At 44.7% G+C, this 24,745-nt stretch overlaps 2 protein-coding genes across 11 annotated transcripts in view; both read right to left on the minus strand.

Annotated features, from left to right (window-relative positions):
- The window catches only part of LOC114047095 (AT-hook-containing transcription factor-like), a 70,460-nt gene extending 64,889 nt beyond the window's left edge, over positions 1-5,571 (minus strand). The window contains exons 1-2 of one of the 2 annotated variants that reach the window (XM_027867820.1): positions 5,377-5,566; positions 3,700-3,746 (exon numbers count right to left, since the gene is read on the minus strand). Coding sequence is in view for 1 of the 2 variants with exons in the window: in XM_027867819.1 (XP_027723620.1) it covers positions 5,377-5,425 (49 nt within the window). In the remaining variant the exon portion in view is untranslated. Of the gene's footprint in view, positions 1-3,699; positions 3,747-5,376 lie in introns of both variants that reach the window. The other variant, XM_027867819.1, reaches the window with a different exon arrangement.
- Positions 5,572-10,775: 5,204 nt separating this feature from the next.
- The window catches only part of LOC114047369 (whirlin-like), a 134,603-nt gene continuing 120,633 nt past the window's right edge, over positions 10,776-24,745 (minus strand). For 5 of the 9 annotated variants that reach the window (XM_027868186.1, XM_027868188.1, XM_027868187.1 and 2 more), the window contains 5 exons: positions 21,797-21,868; positions 19,604-20,189; positions 14,224-14,429; positions 12,960-13,082; positions 10,776-12,093 (listed from right to left, as the gene is read on the minus strand). In XM_027868186.1, coding sequence (XP_027723987.1) covers positions 11,911-12,093; positions 12,960-13,082; positions 14,224-14,429; positions 19,604-20,189; positions 21,797-21,868 — 1,170 coding nt within the window. In that variant the 3' untranslated portion in view covers positions 10,776-11,910. The remainder of the gene's footprint in view (positions 12,094-12,959; positions 13,083-14,223; positions 14,430-19,603; positions 20,190-21,796; positions 21,869-24,745) is intronic. The other 4 variants (XM_027868185.1, XM_027868182.1, XM_027868184.1 and 1 more) reach the window with 2 other exon arrangements.

Genomic DNA, 24,745 nt, shown 5'->3' on the forward strand with positions numbered 1-24,745 from the left:
CTGAAATACAGTATTGGTCCCATGCAGGGAAGTAAGAATATGAGATATATCACCATCTCCTCCAAATTCTGGGAGAAGGTGATAACGTAAAAATGTTAATTCTAACTGCTTAATCATATGGCGGGTGAGTTTCCCTCAGAGCAATGCCATCCTTGTCCTTCATTCCCTCCATTGGTAATGGTGCTAGACACAAAGGGACCTGTCAGCCAGATATATTCTTGCTTTGGTTCCATGCCCTAGCCCCTCCCTCTGCACATGTCCTGGGTGTAGATGAATAGTTTCTTTTATCTTCCAATATTGGGCTGGTCTCTGGCAGGAGTCCAGGTGGCTGCACTAAGCAACATTGTTAAAGATGCTATCAGCCTTCGCCCCTGGGAGCCCAGGGCATCCAATTTGGCAACAGAGGTTTGGCTCAAGGTTGCCAAAGACACCTGTAATGGAGAATGGTACTCACCCTGGAGTAAGAGAACATTGAGGAAGGCCAGGAATATACCTACCTGTCCAGTAGTTCTTGCCTACATTGTCTCCTCCATTGACCCCACCCTAGTCCAGACCTTTATTACTTCACACCTAGACTACTACAATAGACTCTTAAGAACTCTCCTGGTCTCTTCTCTACTAGGTCCCTCTTCAGTCTATTGTGCACAGGCCACCAGGTTCATTGTCCTAAAACATAACTATCATTCTGTGACTTCTCTACTCAAAACCTTTCAAGGCTGGGCTGCCCATCACCCACAAGTTTAAAAAGCCCTTGCTCCCTAACCTGGCATTTCTAAGATTATTTAGGATTGTGAAAAAGAGCACTGGTTCCTCCAAATAAGCAGGATTCCTGCAACACTGATTGTGCCAGGGTGCCAGCTGGGCCAGGTTTCACAGAGTGAAAGGATGATAAAGAGACTAGAAGAATAAAGCAGGGTCCTCTGAAAGTACCAGAGTTAACTGTGTCTCTCTCACTACCCTCCCTCTCATATAAGTAGGATTTCCCCTGATGTTCCCTTCTGGCCTTGATTTATGCCCCTCCCAGCCCCTTCCCAAACTACACCCAAGGTAGTACATCTTAAGAACCTGATCTGGAGAGCTGGAAACTGTCTTTTTTTTCCCTTCTCAATGGATCAATCTTGGCTCATCTTGCACATTCTGCAAATAACTAAATTGCCTTCACACTTGTAACTTCCTTTGATTTCTATGTCATTAATGTCATTAATGCTCTTAATGGATATTCCCAGCCTCACAGGATGTCAAAATTGGAAGGGACCTCAGAAGGCATCAAGTCTAAACTATGCCTCAACAGAAGAAATCCATTTTACAGCCATTTTACCACACTCTCTTGCTTCCAGGCTTGGGACCACCAGACCAAAAGCTGATATATTTAAAAGCCAGTCATTCAAATGCAATAGTACTGCTCTGGAAGAAATTTTGAATGCAAAGAATTCAGAGAAGCATGGGAAGCAGGTTCACTTAGATGAACAGATGCACAATGAAGGAAGCAGAAGCAGAAAAGCAAAAAGCAATATACACAATGATTAGCACAATGCAAATGGAAGGGACAGTAAACATACGGAAAACAAACACTGTATAATTATTATGACCTAGGTTGGACCCGTAGAAGAGATGAGAAAATGCAACTCTTTCCTCTGCCAAGATGAAGAACTATGGGTAGTGAACCCTGCTGATACCAGAGGATTTCAAAGTATGGCTCAGGAATCCTTGGGTGCCCCTGAGGCCTTTTTAGAGTTCATGTGTTCAAAACTATTTTCATAACACTACTAAGACATCTTGATTTCTAACAGTAAGTATCAATAGATATTACCCACCTAAACAAAAGTTCTTTGGAGTGGGGAGGGGGGTGCGGTCCTCACTAATTTTTAAGAGTATAAAAGGGGTTCTAAGTCCAAACAGTTCGAGAACTGCTAACCTGTACTGTCAGACTTGCTTGATGTATTGGTTAGTTTTGCTGAACTGCCTCCCCAATCTCTCTCTCCTCCTCTCTCCCTCTCTCCCCAGTCTCTGTCTTTCTCTCTGTCTGTCTGTCTGTCTCTCTTTCTCTCTCACTCACTCACTCATTCATTCATTCATTGTTAAAAGGTGTGGCTTGCTGGGAAGGGGAGATGAAGTAATAAGTAAGAATGAAAGATGTCAATAAAAAATTTTTAAGTGTTAAAACAGATTTTAACTAAGCATCTCCTTTTTCCACACCAAACCAGCACCAGCACCATATAGCCTAATGAAATGGGAGGTGTACTGGACCTGAAGTCAAGACACATGGGTTCTAATTACTGCTCAGACACCCACTAGCTACGTGACCATTGACAAATCACTCAACCTCTATGACTCGCCATTTCCTCATCTGTAAACTAGAAATAGTAATACTTGCAAGAACTACCTTGTGGGAACATTGTGAGAAAAGTGCTTTTTAAACCTAAAAAATGCTTGGTATAAATGTGAACTTATTGTAGATTGCCTGCCCTCACACTACAGTGAAGTACCCTAGGCCAGCCCATCAGTCTCTGTATGGCATGCACTGGATCCCACCTTACCTGTCTATTCACTCTTCCACTAATCCCCTTAAATGAATTACCATTTTGTAGGCTTCCTTAACACCTTCTGTAAAATGAGGGGCTTAGCCTAGATGGTTTTTAAGGTCCCTCTCAGTTCTAATCATCAAAAAGCCTGTTTCACTCAATCCTCACACCTCTGAGGTGATTAGGGAGTATTATGTCCCTTCCACTACAGGAAACTGAGGCTCATAGATGTTAAATCATTGGACTGAAGTCACAAGGCTGGGTTTAGTGCCTGAAGGAGGACCAGAACCCAGGTCTGTGATGCCCAGCCTTTTGACTGAGTCTAAGTTTTACAGAACAAATCCTTTTATTAAGAGGATTTGTTCTGTGAAATTTGGATTCAGTCAAAGGGCCAAACTGGAGGACCTAAAGAGCCCCATGTGACCTCAAGGCCAAAGGCTTCCCATCCCTGGAACATAGGTAACCTCTGAGCTTCCATCCAGATCTAAAATGATCTATAATCTACTATAAGGACTTAGGAAGTGATGATAAGAGCTGGTGAGTATAAAGACAGTGCTTTACAATTTATTAAAGCTTTTATATCCATTCTCATTGGATTCTCATAGTAGAGAAAGAAAAGGCAGGACAATTACTCTCCATTTTACAGATGAGAAAACTGAGGCCCCAAAATTAAATGTCTTTTCAAGATCACAGAGTTCATTAGAATCAAGAGATTTGGATTCTAGGCCTGGTTCTTCCTAGAAGTAGACTGTTCTAAATAAAAGAAAGCTCTCCCAATAGAAAAGTTGTTTTTCTAATGCCAGGCCCTAGAGGCTTTAAAAATGCCTTTTCCCCCAAGTGGGAGAAATAGGAATTTAAATGGTACGTATCAATTTTCAAAGTATCATCTAGGCAAGATGACACACATCTGCTCCCAACTTTTCCAAATCTCCCTGGAAACTCTCAAAACTTGGCATCTTCTGAGGTACTCCAGTCAGCAACCCTAGAGAGCTGATGAAATCTCTTGCGTAGAAAAGTTCAGAAGCAGCAGACAGAGAGTAGACCTTGTAATCTACAAGACCTGGGTTCAAGTCCTACCTCCAACATGCCTGATGACCATGTAATCCTAGGCAAACTAACTTTTCAGTGTCCCGGGATACTCTCTAAGATGACTATAAATTGCAGAAAGGGTGCCTACCTGCCTAAGTAGAGGTTCCTCAGAAGATCTTGTGAAATCATAGGTCTCTTCAAAAAAAGAAAAAAAAAAGAGGTTTAAATAAAACCCAGGATGAAACCCTCAGGATTCTAGAATGTTAGCATCAGAAGGAATCTTAAAGACCATCTATTGCAATACTCTCATTTTACAGGTGAGCAAGTCACTTTTGCTATCTGGGCATCAGGCTTCCCAAAGAGTCAGGCCTAGAACCTATATCTCTTGATTTCCAAGCCCAGCTTTCTTTCCACTGTGCCTCTTTGTATGGCTTGTCTCCTCAGAAGACTTGATTTCTACCACCACACCAATCATTAGATTATACCCATTTCCCCTTTTCTCTCTCTGTTGTGTGACTAAAAATACGCCAAACAAACTCATGTTATAATTGGACCGAGTCCCTGTGGTCTTCACCCACCACCTTTCACTATCCCATCTCAACTTCACCCCTCCCTCACCCAAAACACACACAACCCCCAGAAAAGGGTGGAAATTATTTTGGGCTCATGGAAAAGCATGAGATAGGTCAACTCACAGCTTCTTGCCAGAGACGAAGCCCAGTGTGCCTTTGGTTGCCTAGTGAGTGAGACCCACACAAACCAGGGCCCAGGCAAGTATGCCACCTCCCTGGGGGTAACCACAGCAACTCAGGCCCCAAGACACCAACCTCAGAAACAGATCCAGATCCCTGAAACCTCCTCAGCGGAACTTCCTCGAAAGGTGGGCTTGCCTGGTATATAGAGCCACACCACCCCCGATGCCACTTCCTGTCCAGAAAACTGCAGGCAAATCCTTCATATGGGATTGGGGTGCATGGAAATTACTAAAGATATTTCCTTGCCCCACCAAACCTACCCCAAGAAACACTTCAGGGATTTAGAAGTTGACCCTTTCCCATGAAGGTACCTATCCCACCTGTAAATACTTCCAGATGGTCCAATATCTCTTCTCTGGGGATGTAGGGAAGAGAAAGAAAGAGAAAAAAACTTTGTTTTCCCCAGGGAGACAAGTTAATAGAATCACGGAAAAATAACTTTAGAGATGAAAGGGTCCTTGGAGACAACCTAATTCAACCCTTTTACTTTTACAGATGAATTGACTGAGACCCAGAATGAGGAAGTCAAAGGATCTAGAGCTGGAAGGAATTTCAGGAATCATCTAGTCTAACCCTCTCACTTCACTAATAAGAGGAAAAACTAAATCACTTGGCCAAGTGACTATACTACTAGCAGATAGATAGTATGCAGGATAGTTGAACTGGGAACCCCAAGTCTTCTGACTCCAAAGTCAGATTTCTTAGGATCAAAGAATAGAACGTGAATCCTGGAAGGTATCTTCAAGATCACCAGGTTCAACCCGCTCGTTTTACATACGAGGAAACTGAGACTCAGGGTGATTAAAGCTTCCTAACCAAAGTCATGCCGATCTAGGACTAAGCCCTCACACTCAGAAAAAGAAAAAAAAAATGTTTATAGTTCTGATATGTCCGGAGAAGAATGGGGTCCTATGGGGGGGGGTACCCCGGTACGTAGTTTCTCCTCCACCCCGTTTTGCCTACGGAGCTGGGGCCCGGCACAGAACACGCTACAGGACCAGCCCGCGCCTCCCCAGAGCTGGAGAAAGTTCCTGCCGACCGCTTTGGAGCGTGATTTCTCCCCGTCTCACCTGAGCTGCTGCAGCCGCCACCCTGATGCCAGGTGGGGATGGGCGTCATTCCTCTTCGCCAGCCTTCCAGACTGAGTGGGATGCCACGCTCCTCCGCATCCCGGGCCCCCGGAGCCGCCAGCCCAGCAACCCAGCCCAGCTCGGGGTAAAACTCTTCCCCGCCTCCTTTAGTCAATTTCCTGGAGTTAAAACACTGCAAACAATAGTCTCCAATCTGAGAGTCGCAGCTGCTCGGGGAGGGGGGCTTGGCTCAATTTTAGCATAATTCTAGAGATCTGACCAATGGGATAAAGGGAACGGCCCCAGGAAGGCGGGGATTGAACCACCTCCACCAATCGAGGAGATGCATCCGTTTCTGCCCGCCCTTCACAGAATCAGGGGTGTACGGAAAGTCTCGTCCTCCTGGAGAAGGCATTGAGGGATGCGGGTGGGAAGGCCCATTAACGGGCCTCCACGAACTGTAAGGTGGGATTTAGAGTTGGAAGGGACCTCAGATGAGCTGACAGACACTCCTTTATTTCACTGAAGAGAAAACGGGCCCAAGATCAAACAGGTAGCCAATAGGGGAGCCAGAACTCTAAATCTTTTGACTCTAAGTCAGTACCCTCTGCTTTCTTTTCTTTCCCCTCCCCTCTCCTATCCCCGTTACACCAGCCACTGCCTTCTTTCCCCTCCCCTCCATTCCCTTCCTCTCCCATCCCCGTTGCAACCCCCACTCCCTTTTTCCCTCCCCTCTTCTGTTGTCTTCATCTTCGGCCTCAGTTTCCCCAACTGTAAAACGAGGGTATTAGACTCCAAGGCTCCTCCCAGTTCTGAGAACTCATGTTTTGTTGACACAGGAGATGGGAGTGTTTCCTTGTGTCTCTTCTGGGAAAACTGTCGACATCCTTCTTTTTCCCCCCATGGCTGCTCATCTGCCAGAGGGAATCCATAGTTCTCACCGCCCTCCCTCCAGCCCCTTTATTTATTCTCAGTATTTCAAACCCTGGATTTCACGAGGTGCCCAAGTCAGGGTGAGTGACGCTAGAAAAACAACCCCTTTCTTCATCCCTAGGAGCCGATGACCTGCTTTCACTTAACCCAGAGGCTGGGCTCTGAGACATTTTGGCAGTAGGCAACTTTGAAAGTAGAACGTTCTAAAGAAAAGAAAGCTCCCTCAGTGGGAAGGTTATTTTTCTAATGCCAGGACCTAGAGGTTTTAAATTTACTTTTCCTCCAATTGTCCCCAGGGATATTAAAGGAAAAGACCCTGGAGATAATTTGGTCCAAACTCATGATTTTACAGAAGGGGAAACTGAGGCTGGGAGGTTACCCATAAACCCAAGACTAGCACTCCCCATTTCACCGAACTGTTGGGAAGCAAGTGCTTTGTAAACTGTATATTGCTATATAAATTTGAGGTATTAGTGTCATTTTTATTATCATAGAATGAGGTGGAGAGAACTTAGCTTGTTACAGTAGAAAGTGCTAGATATGGCACCAAAGGACCAAGGTTCAAACCTTGGCCCTGACATTTACTAGCTGTGTGACCCTGGGCAAGTCACTTAATATCTCAACACCTCAGTTTATTCACCTGTCAAGGGAGCTTAATGATACTTACACTGCCTACATCACAGAATAGAAAAGTGCTTTATAAACCTTTAGAAACAGAAATGTGACCATCTAGTCTAATATGTCCATTTTTCAAGTAAGGAAATTGAGGCCTAGTGTGGTTAAGTGATTTGGCCCAAAGCACACAATGGGTTAGTGCCAGGTAGAGCTAAGAACTAGAAACCAGATCTCCTGACTCTCAGACTTTGTTCCCCAGCCTCCACTCAGAGTTCTACTGAATCTCTTCCGTGTCGGAGATTCTGGTGTTCTGGGCTTCAGAGACAAGAAATACTAATACCTGCTGGAAGTCTTATTCTGGGTGTATGGAACTTCTACTTTCAGGACAATGTGGGCACGGCTTAGCATACATGTGTTGGAATGAGGGGGGAGGAAAGAACATTTTTCTGGATCACTTTAATGCATGGAGGGCTGCCCCTCACCAGTAGAGAACTGTAGTTTTACTCAGTGGTTCATGGAATTAAGTTGCTTAATTTTTTTTTCCAGAGTAAGGAACAGGGTTATAAGTAGGATGGTCAGCTGGAACTTTTCCCCAAGTTGGGTAATTTATAGAGAGCTGACAGCACTTTTACTGGGAGCGGGTGGGGGGGGGGGGGGGGGGAGAGGGGTGTTGTGCTTCCTGTCTTGATAGTGGCAGAAGCTATAGCTGAACTTTTCTACCTGAACCTTCCTCTCCTGTCTAGCTCTTTCCTTAGAAATAGTGAAACATCCTAATTGCCCCTTAGGGGTCTCATCCACCCATGCCTTTACTACCCCATCAAGCTTTCCATCTACCCTCCCAAGGGCAGCAGTCTTTTCCTCCTCAGCAGCCTCACTTTCAGCAGCAGAAGAGAAACCTTGAGATTATTTCTAGGGTATACTACTTTACCACCCCTTGCTCCCAATGAAAATGTTCCTAGTTACAGGGGCAGCAGGGGGCAGCAGCTCCTAAAGGCTGCAATTAAACGTATATTCTGTACTTTTCTCTGCCTCCTTTAAATCTTTATGGCCCTTACAATTCACACCACAGTAATAGGCTGTAATGGTTTCCCAACTTATCTTTTAAAAATATCATAGCTATGTGTGTACCTGTTGAATTGCCGGGACAAGACTGTTTGAGGTCCAGACCAGGTTAGTGTGATTCTACAGAAAGAACATGAGCCTTGGAGTCAGGCAGGAGGCCTGGGCTCAAATCTAGTAACCATGTAAGCTTAGGTACGCCACTGTCCTCCTCTGGATTTCAATTTCTCATCTGTAAAACAGAGATGACCATAGTGCTATCATCTGTCTTGCAGGATTGTTGTGACAAAAGCATTTTTTAAACATTTGAGTGCTAAAAATATGAGGCATTGTTTATAGGATATGATGAGTCTTTGTGCTGGGCAGAGAGTGTCCTCCTGCCTGATGGTTACTCTACATGGCCCACTTCTTTTCTATCTGACTTATTGATTTTAAGTGGGAGTTACCAGGATTTACAAAGCACTTTTCTCACGTAAATCTGTGAGGGTGGTAATACAAGCATTCTTGCCCCGCCTTAATAGTAACTGTCCTTTACACCGTGTTTGGACAGCTAGGTTGCACAGTGAATAGAATGCTGGGTCTGTCAGGAAGACTCATCTTACTGAGTTCAAATCTGACTTCAGACACTTACTAATTGGGTGACCCTGGACAAGTCACTTAACTCTCTTTGCCTCAGTTTCCTCATCTGTAAAATGAGCTGGAGAAAGAAATGGCAAACCACTCCAGTATCTTTGTCAAGAAAATATTAGGCCATGAAGAGTCAAGACATGACTGAAAAACAACTTAATAACAACATAGTATTCAGTACAGTAGCACTTTTGGACAGCCTATATGTATAGTTTTAAGGTATACAATTCACTTAACATTCAGTATCTCACTGATCCTTATAACAACTATAGGAAGAAGATTTCTCGTTCAGTTGTTTTTCAATTATAGTTGACTCTTCATGGCCCCATTTGTGGTTTTCTTGGCAAAGATACAGGAGTGGTTTGCCATTTCCTTCTCCAGCTCATTTTACAGGTGAAGGAACTGAAGCAAACAAGGTTAAGTGACTTGCCCAGGGTCACCTTGCTAGAAAGTGTCTGAGGTCAGATTTGAAATCAGGAAGAGAAGTCTTCTTGACTCCAGGCCTGGCATTCTATTCACTAGGCCACCTTACTGCCCCAAGGAAGGAACTAATACAAGTATTTTTATCCCTATTTTACAAGTGAGGAAACTGAGTCTCTGAGAAGGTAGAACTTGCCCATGATCACACAGAGAACAAGTGTCAGAGTCAGGACTCTCCTGACTCCAGGTCCAGTTTTTTTTCTACTATATATGATGCTTCTCCATTTGGAAGCTGATGCTCAAGAGAGATTAAATGATTTGCCCGAAGTCATAGATCTAGTCAAAGTCAGGATTCAAATGCAGGCCTTATGACTTCAGCTCCAGTATGTATTCCACTAAACCATGCCATTTCACACATATGTGTGTATATGTGTAAGTTATCTATCCTATTATTCATTCAACAGCTTTTGAGCAATTAGTATATACAAGGCACTGGGGATATGAAGATGAGTATTAATTTTGTGCTCCCACTAGGCTATAAGTTCTTATTATGGACAAAGGCTTCTACTTCATCCATATTATTATATATCCATAGCAGGGGTCTTAGGAACACAGATGCATAGGCATAATCCCTGGGTAAGATTCACTCACTCTAACCCCATCTTTTGCTGTCAACAGAGGTCTCAAAGTATATGCTCTAGGAGTGCCTGGTTGTCTTGCCTGATCCCTCAATATCCAATTGACTGATTGATTTGATGGGAATTCGCCTTGCTTACTGAGGGAAGCTGGTTCACAAATACAACTGGACTCATTCCTTTGTGAAAAGACTACTCCAAGCCAGATGCCCTGAGGTTACAATAAAATGAACTTTAGAAATCATTTCTGAAACTCTGGTTATTAGGGCCCCAGACAGTCTTTCTGAAATACTCCTCGGTAAGCCATCTCAGCTGGATATCATACAGAAACCCTCCACAGTATTTTGTGAGGAGAGACGGATTTCGCAAATGTCATAGGATTTGGCCCTTGAAAGGATCTTAAAGACTGTGAAGTTTAACCCTCTCATTTTAAAGACTAAGAAACCGAGACCCAAAGACTTGTCCATAGTCACAGAGGCAATTAAGTAACAGCTAAAGGATTCAAACTCAAGGCTTCTGACTCTAAACCCTGTTATAGTTTTATTATGCCACACTGCTTTCCTCCAATGGACTGCCTTGTGAGGCACCTTCAGAGACTCTGGAAGTGCCAGAGAAACTCCATTCCTTTCAATGTGCAGCTGAGATATCAAGGGAGACTGGTCTTCAATCAGGTCAAAGCTGGCCCCCTTGTGGCCTGTAGGAGGGATGCAGCAGAATGGATTGCCCAGTTTGAGTTACAAACTCATAGAATCCATCAATGGGAATAATAACGGGAAAAACACAAGAGATAAATCCCATGTGGTCCCTGTCTTCAAGGAGCTTATCAGCTAATACAACTTAGTCCTAGAAAAGCTCTCAGGATGTCATCTAGTCCAACCCCCCTAGTCAAGACATTCAAAGTGGTATTACCTCCATTTTACAGATGAGGAAAATGGGGCACAGGTTGGTTAAATGATTTTCCAAAGTCCACATAACTAGTCAGTATCAGAGAGAGATCCAAAACTCATTAAATACTGTTGTACAATAACCCTAGAAGACAGAAGATCCTTAGTGGGAGGCCATGACCCAGTGACACTCTCCAGTGGGAAGAAGGCAGGCCCCACAGTACACTTTTTCCTAACATGTTAGATTTATTGAAAAATTAAAGTCACAAGCTCTTTATATAAATACACTGACATTGCTGGCCATTTACAAGGCATCCATTGTTAGGCTGTGCACAGGGTGGCCAGACAGGACAGGTGCTGGAGAGGGGGGAGCTTGGGATCCATGGCTGACAGGGTAGAAAATAAATAATGAGTAAGAGAGCGGAGAAGTAAGCTGGGTGGAATAAACAGCCAGGGCAGGAGGGCACTTGCTGCCCACCCAGTCTGTGGCACTCAGATTGCTGTAGGGCATTTCCCGGGGACCAACCTCTGGCAGAGCCAAGACCCCAGAGCTCTCTCTTCACCCCTGCTCTGGCTAACAGTTTCTCAGAGGAAGGAGAGGGGATACTAAATGGAGCCAAGCTCCTCTGGGGCAGATGGGACACATTCCTCTCTTCAAGGGGCACAAGTGGGAGAAGGCGGAGAGGAGGCCAGAGCTGGCAGGCAGGGCAGAAAAACCTCTAACCCAACTCAGGAAGGATTCCAAAGGGTTCAGGGTGAAGGTGAAGGACAACAGAGCCGCGCACATGGTAAAGACAGGAAATGCCCCTTAACACAGAGGCGGAGCCACGTAGTGACAACGGTGAGCAGGTCAGGGGAGGGGTGAACAAAAGCTTAAGCTCCTCTTCTGTTCTTTCCTTAGAGTTCTTGCTTTCCCTCCCTCCTGGGCCTCTTCCTTGTTCTTAGTCCTTCCCTGTTTCCCCATCTTCGTTCCTGCTCTCTGGGCTCTGTTGGAGTGGACTGCTAAACCAGGGGATGCTAAGATCTGTCTGTCTGTCTGTCTGTCTGTCTGTCTGTTCTGCCAGCAGCCAGCTTGACCGTGTGCCTGGGAACGAGACCCTCCCTGAGGGCAAGGGGAGTAGGTGGGCCCTAATCTGGGCTGGAGGGCTGGCTGGAACAGGCGTGTCACATCACCTTGCCACAGCCAGGAGGGGGGCACTAGGGATCTGGGAAGGAGCATCTGTTTGACGTGGAGCTACGTGCAGTTTTACACGTGTGAGACACAACACAGAGCTCATCAGAGCCGCCACTGCACTTAGTTACTTGGATCCTGGGCACTCTCTCTTGGGCCATCTTTCTACTTGGCTCTGGGGGTCCTTCCCCTAAAGCATCACATTGAACTCCGTAACCAGGAAGTCCACATAGTCCCGGTCCTTCATCTTGAAGGCTTCAGCAATGAGGCGGGCGGCCTCCCGGTGTTCTTTGCCCCGCATTGTCATGCCATTCACCTCCAAGATCACATGACCCACCTTCAGCTTCCCACAGTTGTGGGCAGAGCCGCCTCTCTGCGAAGAGGAGACACAGGAAGAGGAAGTCAGCTCACAATAACCACGACCCTAGGCCAGCTACCGGTGGCTCCGAAAGACCATAGGCTGGATTCACCTGGCCTCAGACGGCCACAGCCAGGAGCTGAGCTTGCTCTCGTTAATTCTTATTTACATGCACTCGAGTAGCTACCAAGAATGCCCTCTGCATGTGTGTGGTAGCTGGCGCATATAGTAATGCTCACATACAAATGTAAAATGGCCCCTGCACCCAACACATGCTGTGCCAACCTATGGGTACACCTAAGCAGAGCATAAAGATGATATTAAATATCCCGGTGGCTGAAGCCACCAACCCATTCTAACTTTATAGACTGATTTTATCCCAGACTCCCCTCCCCACCTAGCTCCAATACACAGGTAGTAATCCGTGCAATTCCTTGCTTCCATCTAAGGTCTCTCTAAAATCAGGGACTGAGTCTTTATTCTACAGCCCTAAGACCCTGATTCATGGTTATGTACCCTTCCTGACTTCTGGTAGGAGGATGTTTGTGGGAGGGCTAATGGCAAAGGTGAAATTAGCGGTGTTCCCAGATCACATCTTTGTAAGCTTCAAAGCACAGAAATATTTTGGATAGAGCCCTAGTATTGCTTTGATTAAGATACCACTATGGAAAAGAAATATAGGAGAGAGAGTAGGGGCAAGAGGTGGGGTGAGGCTAAGAGTCCTGGAGCCACTTAGAATTCTTAACCTCCTAATGTTTTCTGGAATTTGCAGTGGCATCACATTGGTTGCTTGGGAGAATGCAAGCAGGAGACACATAGCCAAGTCTAGAGGAAACCAAAAAGGAGTTTCTGCTTTTCCCAGATGTTGCTTCTTTCCATACCTGGATGGTGACGATCCTTGGCAGGGGCTGTCGAGTATTAGCACCACCCTCAATAGCAATACCCAAGGTGGCTGCGCTCTTCATCACTCGGATCAGAGAGGATGTGGGCTCCAGGAGGCCAGGCTGACGGCAGAGGAAATGTTATCGTCACCAAATGCTGCCCCTTCAGTGGGTCCCTTAAAGGTCTTGGTTAGATTTCCTTTTTGCCTCTAAAATTGGACAGTTTGGATTCTTCTAAGCTTCCTGGCCCTATCCAAGGTTCATAGAACTGGAAAGAACGTTAGAGTTCATTGGATCCAAACTACTTGTTTAAAAAACTCATCCACTTGGAGTCAGGAGGACCTGAGTTCAAATCTGACCTCAGATATTTGACCCTTAATAGCTGTGCGACCCTGGACAAGTCACTTAACCCCGATTGCCTCACCAAAAAGGAAAAACAAAAAACAAAAAACTCATCCAGTCATTCAACAAATATTTATTAAGTCTGCCATGTATAATGCATGTAGCATGTAGAAGGGATACATACAATATAGTCTTCATCTTCAAGGAATTTACAAATTACCATAATGAAGAAACTGAAGTCCAAGGGAGGTCAGTGACTTGTCCAAGGTCACACACAGCAAAGATTAGAACCCAGGTTTACTGATTCCCAGTTTTTGTGTGTTTATTTATTACATGCTGAGTTATTTTATAGGGGACAACCCTTACGTGGCAAAAGCCACCCAGAAGCAAGCTAAAACTCAGACGGACTTACATTCTCATCCACTAGAAAGAGAAATCCTGATATCTTGTCGCCACCCTGAGGGTGTGATAGAGTTTGGGCAACGTTGGCAAACTTGGTCTCTAGTATGCCAGCTACTGGATCAGTGTGTAATAGGAAGAAGTTCTTTAATTTTCTGATTTAGTGACTCTAGGGATGGGGCAAGGCCAGCGTGTTTAAAGATGGGGGGAGGTGATGAGGAGGCCTCTATGACTGGGCGCCCTCAGGGCAGGGTATGGCAAAACCTTATTCGTGTTGTTCAGGTACGAGATGCATCCAGCTGCTGACCAGCTCATGCCTCTCACACCACACCCAGAGGCTGGGTCGAGAACAGGGTCAACCATGCCCCCTTACCCACTGGCTTCTGAGTCACATTTAGGAAACCCCTCCCTTGGGCAGACTCCACCCCCTCCCCATCCCAGAACACCCTGGAAACCCCAGGGTGGAGTCCAATCCCCAGCCTGCTCTGCCTATGAAGCTACCTCATGTCGGTCTATTCCTTACCGGTTTGGTGGCTGTCTCCGCTGCTCCCTCATTCCGGGGGAGGTCCTTGCTGCCTCTTCCCTTCATGGATGCCTGCTGTCGGCCCCGGTCCTTGCTGCTGGCCTCTGCCTCCCCAGTGTCCACGCCACTGTCTTCACTGAGAGTCTGCCCACTGTCTGACAGCTGGGAAAGGGTAGAGGCTGCTGGGGGTGATAGCGGGAGAACAGCTGTTAGCAGGAAGGAAAACAGAGTATGCTGTCAGGAGGCTGCTGAGGACACCTACAGACACTAGGCCTCTGAGTCCCTTCTGCTCTCCACGTGGAATTGGACATAGGGCACAAGGAGGTAAACAGGAGGATAAGGATACTAGTTTGGGCACCAGGTTAATCTAGGAAATTTTAGTTTCTTTTCAAAGGCCGGGTGACTGTGAGACTCAAAGACCCAGGGACTGGTACAAGGGTTTTTTGACTCAGGAGTCACTAGGGAGAAGCCACGGCAGCGCTGGACAGTTAATTACATATGAGATATACAGTGCTATTCCATGCCCCTACAACTATACCCACTCCAGATAAGGCCACTAAAACCGCAAGAAGAAGACATCACTTGGTGATGATTCAGTTTACTGAAATTCACTCACACTTCTTTACTTGCAAGGGGAAAGTATGAAGGCAATTGAGTGTCATCCTTTTCTTTCTCTCCAAAGAACTTGACTTTTATCCTTCCACTGGACTTGGAGGAATCAGGAAGAGAGAGCGAGGCTGACAACTTTGCACAACTCTGCCTCAACTTAAATCCAATTCACACACAAGTCAAGACATAACCTGTGATGTCCTTGGTCTTCTTAGAAAGCAAAGGACCACCACCACCACCCACGGTGCAAAATATACTCCCAACATCCCTTGCATTGTAGGAGGGTGGAGAAGGCCCAGAAATGGTTACCCTTTGGTTATTGCCAAATACCACTTCTATGAAGATCACTTGAAAATCTCTATCTCTAGATCTGAACTCTCTCTGATCTATCCAAGACCCCTACCTCCAATCACCTACAGGCTATTGGCTATCTCTACATGCATACCCCTGTAGCACCTCCAAATGAACATATCTCAAACCAGGGATGTGCTAGTAAATGTTTAACAACCAGCTCTCTGAAAATGCATAACACACTTTTAAGTTTAATCTTCATTATTAACATTTTCTCTATCACTTTCTTAAGTCTACAGTACAATCAAGCAAAACAATAAATCAAGTCCAGCTTTGTCCAATTGTTTGCCACTCTCCAAGTAGAAGCTTAAGCTCATACTGAAAATTTAACAACCGGCTCTCTTTCTTGACCCGGCTTCAAAACATTCTTGCCCCAAACCAAACTCATCTTACCCCCTAAATCAGGTTTTCCTTCTGATTTCCATACTTAAGTTTATGCTAATGTCAGTTACTCACGTCCATAACCTTAGCATTACTGTTGATTCCTTCCTTTCCTCACCTCTCCTATCCTATCCAATCAATCAGTTCCAAGTCCTAAGGATTCCAACGCTCAGTCATCTTTCATATCCTTCTTCTCCTCTCTATTCCAACTGCTGCCATTCTCATACAAACTCTCAGTATCACCTTCTAGACGACTGCAATAATCTGTGTCTTATCCTCTGCTACTTTTTCCTTCATGTAATCCATTCTTCATTCCACTATCAGAATAATCTTCCTTAACAACCTTCACTTTTTGAAAATCTTCATTGGCTCCCTAATACTCCAAAGAGTAGTTCATATTCCTTTGTTTGGCATTCAAGGCCCTCCATCATCTGGCGTTGCTGTGTTCCCATTTTCTTCCTCCTACTACCTGGAAAGCTCCTTGAGGGTGAAGATACTGTCTTAGCTCAACTCGGTGTCCCCTAGTGCTTGGCACAGTGCTCCTGAACACAGTAGGCACTTAATAAATACTTACTATTTTCACTGTGTTTTATTTTACATCACTCCCCTACACACATGGTGCTTCAGTCAAAACAGACTACTTTTATGTCCCCAAACATGCTTGTACTTTGTTCACACTATTCCCAGGACTTGGAATGCCTTCCTTCTTTCTTTGCTTGTTGAAGGCCTTGTGCTTTAAAACCACATCCCCAGGCTACCTCTTCCATGAAACTTTCCCTGATCCCTCCAGTTGGTAATTTCTTGTCAGGCTTCCCCTACCCTTGTTTTCTGGCTCTTTAATAGATCTTTTCATGTATTTTTTGAGGTACCTACGTGGTGCAATGGATGGAATACTAGGCCTGGAGTCAGGAAGACTCATTTTCCTGAGTTCAAATCTGGCCCCAGACACTTCCTAGCTGTGTGACCCTGGGCAAGTCACTTAACCCTGTTTGCCTCAGTTCCTCATCTGTAAAATGAGCTGGAGAAGGAAATGGCAAACCCACTCCAGTATCTTTGCCAAAAAAACTCCAAATGGGATCACGAATAGTCAGACTCAACTGAAACAACTGAACAACAATATTGTATGATCTGGGTTGGTGACATCTCCTGACTATTCTATAAGCAATTTGAGGGCATGGACTATTATCACATGTAAGCTTGGTATCTCCCCCAGTACCTAGCACCGGGCTCTGTGCGCAGTAGACACTGTTTATCATATTGTATTGGAAGTAAATAAAGGGGTCCTTTCTGACACTATGGTTCTGCTACAGTTATGCCCCTGATGGAAAAAAGGTCCCAGATAGTGGTTGCAGAAAATAATAAGTCACTTGTTTTCAGGTGTCAGGACAGTATGGGAAGTGGTCTGGGATTAAACATGGTGAGAAGCAGGATGAGAGACAGCAAGAGGAAGAGAGCCTTGCTCCCTGGTCACAGCTGGAGGCCAGAGTTGGAATCCTGCCTTTCTGAGGTAATTAGAGCTCAGAAACAGGATCCAAATGGATTTCAATTGAATAGGATTCCTTCTTCTCCAAAAGCCTACTAGCTAGCCTAGAGAAGCTTAGTTTAGGGTGGAGGTTCCTAATCTTTTTGTGCCATGGACCTCTTTCCATGATCTGATAAAAACTAGGGAACCCTTCTCAGAATAATGTGTTTAAATGTATAAAATAAAATTATAAAGGAAACCAATTATATTGAAATACAGTAATCAAACAAATATTTTTTAAAGTTCATAGACCAGAGGTTAATAACTCCTGGTTTAAGGGGTCATGGTGGGTGCTTTGAGTCTGGACCCTTGTATTCCATTCTTGTATCTATCTGCTGCTGAAACTGATCATTTTTCTCTTTCCCATCTGAAAACTGGGAGAAATCATCTTTCAACTCTGAGGCTAGTTGGGAAGGTTTATGGATTAGTGTCTGATAGTTGCTCAATGATTTAAGATGGTGTTCTTAACCTAGGGTCCATTAACTTAAAAAAATGAATATTCTTGTAACTATTTTAATATAATTGATTTCCTTTGTAATGCTGTGTATCTTATTTTATGCATTTAAAAGCATTCTTCTGAGAAGGGGTCCCTAGTTATTATCAAACTGCAAAAGAGGCCTCTGACAGACAAAAAGGTTAAAAAACTCTTGATCTAGGGGTAAACGGGTACTAAATAAGTGCAAAGTTCCACCAACTGCCTTTCATTACCATCTATTGGCACTGAAGACCCCTCTAAACTAGCAATGACAGGTCAAACCACAAGAGGGCAACACAGCCCAACAAAGCCATGATTTTTTCCTCAACGTCCTGGGGGGAGGGAAATTGGAAAGCTGGCAATGAATGGTTGTGTTGCTGTTCCAAGCCCTGCCTTAGAGGGGTATCGAAAGTCAGTTCAGAATTTCTCCCTCTCAAAGTGTTGTTGGACTTTCTACTTGGAAATTTGGAACTAAGTCAGTTGACTCCTCCTAGCTTTGCCAACCATTGAGATGGCTTGTCTTAAATGCCTAGGCCCATCCCAAAGGTGTGTCATTGCCACCCAGGGAGGAGGAAAATAGAGGTGATGGTCTAAGATAGTTCAATATTATCTCCCCAGACACACAAACCATAGCACAGTGTGTAATATACTGTAGGAAGGCCATTTCCCTTGTTCTTTTCTCCCTGTTATTTTGAAACTCATTCCAAGGTATGGAATGCTCCCATTAATCCAGGATGGCTGGGGAAAGGTAATTTTTTTGGTTACTATATATACAACTATTGATACACTTCAAGCACTTTAATAAATATTTGATTGATTGACTGGTACTTGGAGAAGCCATTATATTACTGGTTGGGTAATTCTGTTGCCAATACAAATTGCAACCCCTCCTAGCCTTAGAAGATGGCCTTTATGAGCTCCTGTAGGGCTGGCCCACCAGAAAAGCTTCCAGCTTTAGGCCAACCTGGGGACCCTCTCCTCCTCATTTAGCTGAGCTGGTATCACCAACCCGTACTCAAAACCTTTCTAGCTTGGTAGGACCTATCAGAACTAGAACACTACTGTCAAAGCCTCTGGGTCACCTCTATGCCACAAGGAGGCAACGGGGTTAGACATCAGTGGAGGATAGCTTCTCTGTGTGGGGGAAAAGAATATTCTAATTCACAAGATTCTTGTGAGGAGCAAATTAGATAATGTATGCAATGCAATTTGCAAACCTTAAAGAATCATAAGTGATTATTTTTTCTCCAATCTGCGGTGTGATTGATGTAGGGAAGCTCTAATGTGAAAATTCCCTCTAATTCACGTAAGTTGGAAACTCATCTATAACTTAAAGTCTTAGAGAAGTGCCTGAAGTGCAGATGAAGAGGTTAAGTGACTTTGCCCATGGCGTCAGAGGCCATATATGTGTGAAGTATGTTGTCAGCAGGACACAAACCCAAGTCTTCCTGATTCCAAAGCTGTCCATCTGGCCAATCCACCGTGCTGCCTTATTATTAATACGGATTACCAATTTTCAAAGAAACAAGATAGAATTAAATACACTTAATGCCCTTGGGAAGAGAACCTTGGAGTCATTTAGTCCAGTGCCCTTATATTACAGTTGGAGAAACTGAGGCCCAGAGAAATAAAGTAGCTTTCTGAATGCACGTAGTTCACGAGTAGCAGATTTGGAATTTGAACACAGTTCCTTGACTTCAAAGTCAGCATTTTTATACTGTAGTGTACCACACTGCTCCCGCTAAAAACTACACTGAATATAATTAGATCACTTAGGAAGTTCCACAGAAATTTATTTCTGCATTACCTTTCAGTCAACAATGATAATTACCACTGAACGGCAGGAGTAGAAGATGGAAAAGCCAGACTTGAATCTTTACTGGCCCAAGGGCCATAGTCTGGAAAAAAAAACTTTTTGGTGGAATAAGTCCCTAGTATCAGCTTCTTTCTTTGTTCTTTTCTCATAAAGCAACAGTGGACAAATGAACACTCTTGGTGGGCAGAGAGAATTCTGGATCCATGACAGTCAGGTGGCTACTCACCTCGAGTCTGTGGCAGGGCCCTCACTTCGTTCACATCTGGTTCACTGTTTGGCCGGTGTACTTCCACCATGACAAAGTGATGATTTGTTCCTGACTCGGGGCTGGTCTTATTGAGGGGAATAGGGACAGCAGGAGGAGAGGGAAGAGGAGGACTTGGGAGGCTGCTCCCTGAGGAAGCTTCGAGGGACATGCCCTTCAGATGAGTTGGAGATTGGACCCTGGGGAAGGGGCCTATTGGGTGCTGGTTGACAAATGACAGGTGTGTATCCATTGGTCTCTTCGAGCTGTGATTGGCTGGAGAAATTGTGGCATAGATGGGGCTGGCAAGAGACCCCTCTGTAGAGGAAGTGACTCCAGTGGATGGGGTGCTGGCTGTGTCCCTCTCTGGTTGGCCGGTTGGTGACCTAATGTCGCAGGGTGCTGTGAAGAAAAGGCCCGATTGAGAAGACGCTGAAGAAGGGCGTTTGAGATTGTCTTTCCCGGTCTTTCTCTGCTGGGGAACAGAAGAGTCAAGGGACTGAGCTGGAGGAGGTGGTGGTGGAGGCTTGAAGTTGGTTGGTGCCTCAGAAAGAGATGTGACATCATCCTGCCAAAAAATCCAGCAAGAACAGAGGCCATCAGACTCCATCACTAGATCTGGGAGAGCCTTCTTTTGTAGAGAGACTCAAGAGCTGAGAGGCTGTACCAGAACCAACCAAGATCCAGGCTGGAATTCTGTCTCCTACAGTTGTCAGGGTTCTATCAGCCACGTGACGAAGCCTGCTTCAATAATGCAACACCATAGTGGAAAATCTGTGTCATCTCAGCTGCTGATAGAGGACTGACCCCTGTGGCTTGGATCTTGGCAAGTGTCTTTGCAGACGGTACTGTTACCTAATAGCCTCCTCCTTTCGGGAATCTCACTAAGTCCTTGGCATAAGCAATATCCTGAAGCAAGGAGTCTTTACAGACTTAATTACAGGCAGTAGGCAGTATTAAAAAAAAAAGACATTTCCTTGGCTTTGCTACATTCTAAGAGATTAGCTTATACCAGTGAGGAGCCCAGCGGGAGTGAAGGAAGAGAAAATGAGCATACAGGTGACATTATCCTTCAACTCTACACAAAGAAGCCCAGTGGCTTGCAAACAGAAACAGAATAAGATACAATAGATAATGTGGGATGGCTGCTGTTAGGACAGAGAAAAAAACAAGGGTTAGCCCAAGAGAGAAAAAGATACAGAGTTATGCAAGCAAAGGATTTAGAGCCAGAAAAGACCATATGACACAGAAGGTTAGAGCTGGAAGGGACCTGAGAACACACAGCCTCTGAGAGAGAAAGCCCTTCCCTAGACCCCTTAGGGAAGTATCTATTCTAATCCCCTCATTTTATGTACTGAGGACACTGAAATCCAGCAAGGGGACCACAACCTGCCAAAGCCCCCACAGGTATTAAGTGGCTATACCGAGGCTGAGGCGAAGAGCAGTGCTGGGCCTAAAACTGAGACCCAGAGCCCCCTTTTGTCATTATGCCAAATGTATTTCATGAAAACCAGGTTACATGCCTGGTAGAGTTGATTGTTTTTTTTTGTTTGTTTTTTGTTTTTTTTTGTGGTTTTGTGTCAACCTACAATTTCATCAGAGTGGGGGATTCCAGATATGGAAACTCCCTCCCCTTATCCAAATCAGCTCCTCATCTATAATTTGGTGCTTTAGAGAGCTACCCAAGGGCACTGAGGGGATAAGAGATTAATCTAATTAATCCAATTAGTCTATGTCAGAAACAGGACTTGAACCCAGGTCTTGGGGGTTCTAAGGCAGGTCCTCTAACTCAAGCCTGATGCCAACTATCTGTGCTACCATGGGATAGTCACTTAAATTCCCTGGGCTTAAATCTCCTCCTCTATAAAACAAGAGTGTTGAATTAACTTGCCTCTGAGGTTAATTCCAGTTTCCATCTATGAGCCTATACTTTTTGGTGATATGCTGCTTCTCTGTTAGTTCTTTTTTTTCCCCCTTGGAGACAACTGGGGCTAAGTGATTTGTCCAGGGTCATACAACTAGTAAATATCTGAGGCTGGATTTGAACTCAGGTCTTCCTGATTCCAGGGCCAGTGTTCTATCCACTATACCACCTCGCTGACCTTTCTGTTAGTTCTTAGTGGCCAAAATGTCCTATTCCAATTAAAGGCCAAAAGAGAAGGCAGAACATCTTACCAAGGAAATATCTGGCAGAGCATTGATACTGCCCTGGATTACTTCTCCAGTCTCTTCAAGGTCCAGAGTATTCTAGAAAGAAATGAAAAGGAAAGCAGTCAGCAAATACACACTGAAAAGAAGCAAGCTACTTGTCCTCTGCGAAAACAACACTGTCTTTCTGCTGCTTCAGTGCCATATCATGGCTCCTCTCCTTTCCCCTCCATCACTCCAGCTCAAAACAACATGTGGAGGACTTGTTTTTAGATTTAGCCTATTGATAAAGTGAGCACTGGTTGCTAGCCTTCATTTCTGTACGTTTCACTAAATCAGAATTCCCCGTTCCTGAGAGCTTGGTACCATCCCTTGAGCATGCACAAGTGGTATACATCTCTGTTAACTTCATCCGTTGTTCTCATCCCCCGCTGTAAAGGGTGAGGCCTCCCTGGGCCTTGGCAATCACCTATTCAAATCAGTGCCAGATGTTTGCTTTCTGTGTAATTGCAGCCCAAATGACATTATGAAATGTCAAAATATGTCGTGGTCCATGTCAACAACTGAGGTAGTCAGAAAAATGAGCACCAGGGAAAATGAAATCAATTCACGACTCTCCAAAAGCTGTCCTGGTAGAGAACAGCAATCAGGGAATGGGAAAGAAGTAATTTGGGCCTAAAGTGACTTTGACTAAGCACTCCCAATTAATGCCAAAAAATTTGTAAAAACATCATTTGCATGTGTTAGGAAGAGCAAAAGAGGAATGTAAAAATTTTGTTGATGTCTCCTGCAGGTAGAGCAGCAATACCCAGCATCCGAATACAGCTGGGACATGCACAGGTGTAGAGAAAAAACATGACCTTGGCCCTAGTAGGCCTCATCCAGAAGTTTGGGTTAGCACTGAGTCAAGTCTGGAGGATGCCCAGCCTAGTGGGGTATGGTCACATGGCTAAGTCAGGCGCAGAGCTGGGATTCTAACCCAGGTTTCCTAATTCCAAGTCCAAGTGCATCAGGCCTAGCTCTGCTGCCGACTAGCCGTGCCACCATAAATGTATTACATGACCTCACTGAGTCTGAATTTCATCTATAAAATAGGAATCATGATACTTGTACTGCTCGCTGTATTAGAACCACCCGAAACTCTGCTCTAGCTGTATTTGGATGCCCAATTGCAGAGCTGTCAAGAAATAAGTACTCTGTAAGTCACAAAGTTATTACAGTGGCTTGGAGAAGAGGATGAACTATTAGCATGTGAGTGAATCACAAATATTAGAGGTAAACGCATTCTTGGGATGCAGGTTCTTCTTTACAGAGATTCTTCTGTTCTCCTAGGGAAAGAGTGCGAGGAATGGGCTTCATCTGGTGGACCTGTCATAATGTTCCCCTTCTTTGAAGGCTTAACCTAAGGCCTACCTCCTCCCTGGAGTCTTTCACAGGCACCCCCTACTCACAATAGCTCTTTCCAATGAAAACCCAGAGAACTTAGTCTTAGAACACCCTAACCTCCCAGTCCCACAACCCGACGCTTAGCAAACATTGCTTTGCATCATCAGTAATCTTCTCCCTGTCTCACCAACTAGGCTATGTGAACGTGGGCAAGTCACTTAACCTCTGCCAACCTTGGTTTCCTCATCTATAAAATGGGGATAGTAACAGCATGGGGCTGTTGTGAGGACCAAAGCAGATAATATTTATAAAGCTCTTTGTAAACCTTTACACTCTGTATGCTAGCTGTTACCATCTATGTGACCTGGAGCGGGTTATTCTTCCTCGTGGACCTCAGTTTCCTCATCTGTAAAATGAAGGGACTGGACTAGGTGATTCCAAAGGGCCTTTCCAGCTGTACATCTATAATCCTAAACTACACATTCTTCCTGCCTTTGGGTGAGCTGAAATACCCAGAAAAGGAGGTGTGATATTGACAGAGGCCTAGGATGGTGACAGTGGGCACTTGGAAGGGAAAGAATGGCTTTCTTCATTACTGCATTGGACAGAATTGGCATTCTTGTATTGTGGACAGTGTGAAATATTATTTCATTCTCTGCCATTAATGGTGTAATTGGTGCTGGAAGGTGCCAACGAGTGGAGAACACATCTTCTGTTCCATTGCCTGTTATTTATTGTTGGATAAACAACTGATTAGTCTGGAGCTGCAGGACGTCTGCATTTCTCCATCTGCTAAATCCAGTTGCTCAGAAGACTCCTGTCCTTAAAGTCTTACCTCATTTGCTACCAAAATAGACAGAGACAGCAGTTTAATAACCCAATGTATTAGTCAGCAAAGATATTCAAAGAATAGGCTTTTTTATCGCTACAGCTTCCTGATAAGGATCAAGGTCAGAAGAACTGCTCAAATGAGGGAGTTAGGAGCAAGCATCTCTAGAGAAAAATGGCAAAAAAGATTCAGAACCTAGCCCTTGAAGAAGAGAAGCTTCCAACAGGGAAGAGATTTTCTTGGAGGGGTGGGGGAGGCAGGTCCTCAGGTCACAGTCATTCCATCCGTGTCACCTGGGAGTGAAAGGGAACCCACCTAACTTGGAGTTAGAGAAAACAATCAAGCACCCTGGGAAATCCCTGCTCCAGCTGGAACACTCCAACTGAAAGTTCTCATTCCCTCCCTCCCATTAATATTTACTATCTGCACCACTCCAGCGTCCTTCTCCTGTTCTGTGCATGTTGTCAGGCTGTGAGGACCTGAAGGGCAGGGACCCTATCTTGTATTCCCCTCAGGACTTAGCACCATTCCTTGCACACAAACATTTAATAAACAGGTACTGAATGATCATGGTGTTGTAGAAGGAAGAATACTGAGTGTGGATTCAGTAAACCAGGATTCAAATGCCAACTTATTACCAGTGTGACCTTGTGTAAGTCCCAGCTCCTCTATGGGCTTCAATTTCTTCAACTGGGTTAGACTAGATGATCTATAAAGTACCTTCTCGCTCTAAAACTCAATGAATCTGTAAGTCTTCAGGA

The sequence above is a fragment of the Vombatus ursinus genome, unplaced genomic scaffold (assembly GCF_900497805.2).
Source record: "Vombatus ursinus unplaced genomic scaffold, bare-nosed wombat genome assembly UNPS02014786.1, whole genome shotgun sequence".
Lineage (NCBI taxonomy): Eukaryota > Metazoa > Chordata > Mammalia > Diprotodontia > Vombatidae > Vombatus > Vombatus ursinus.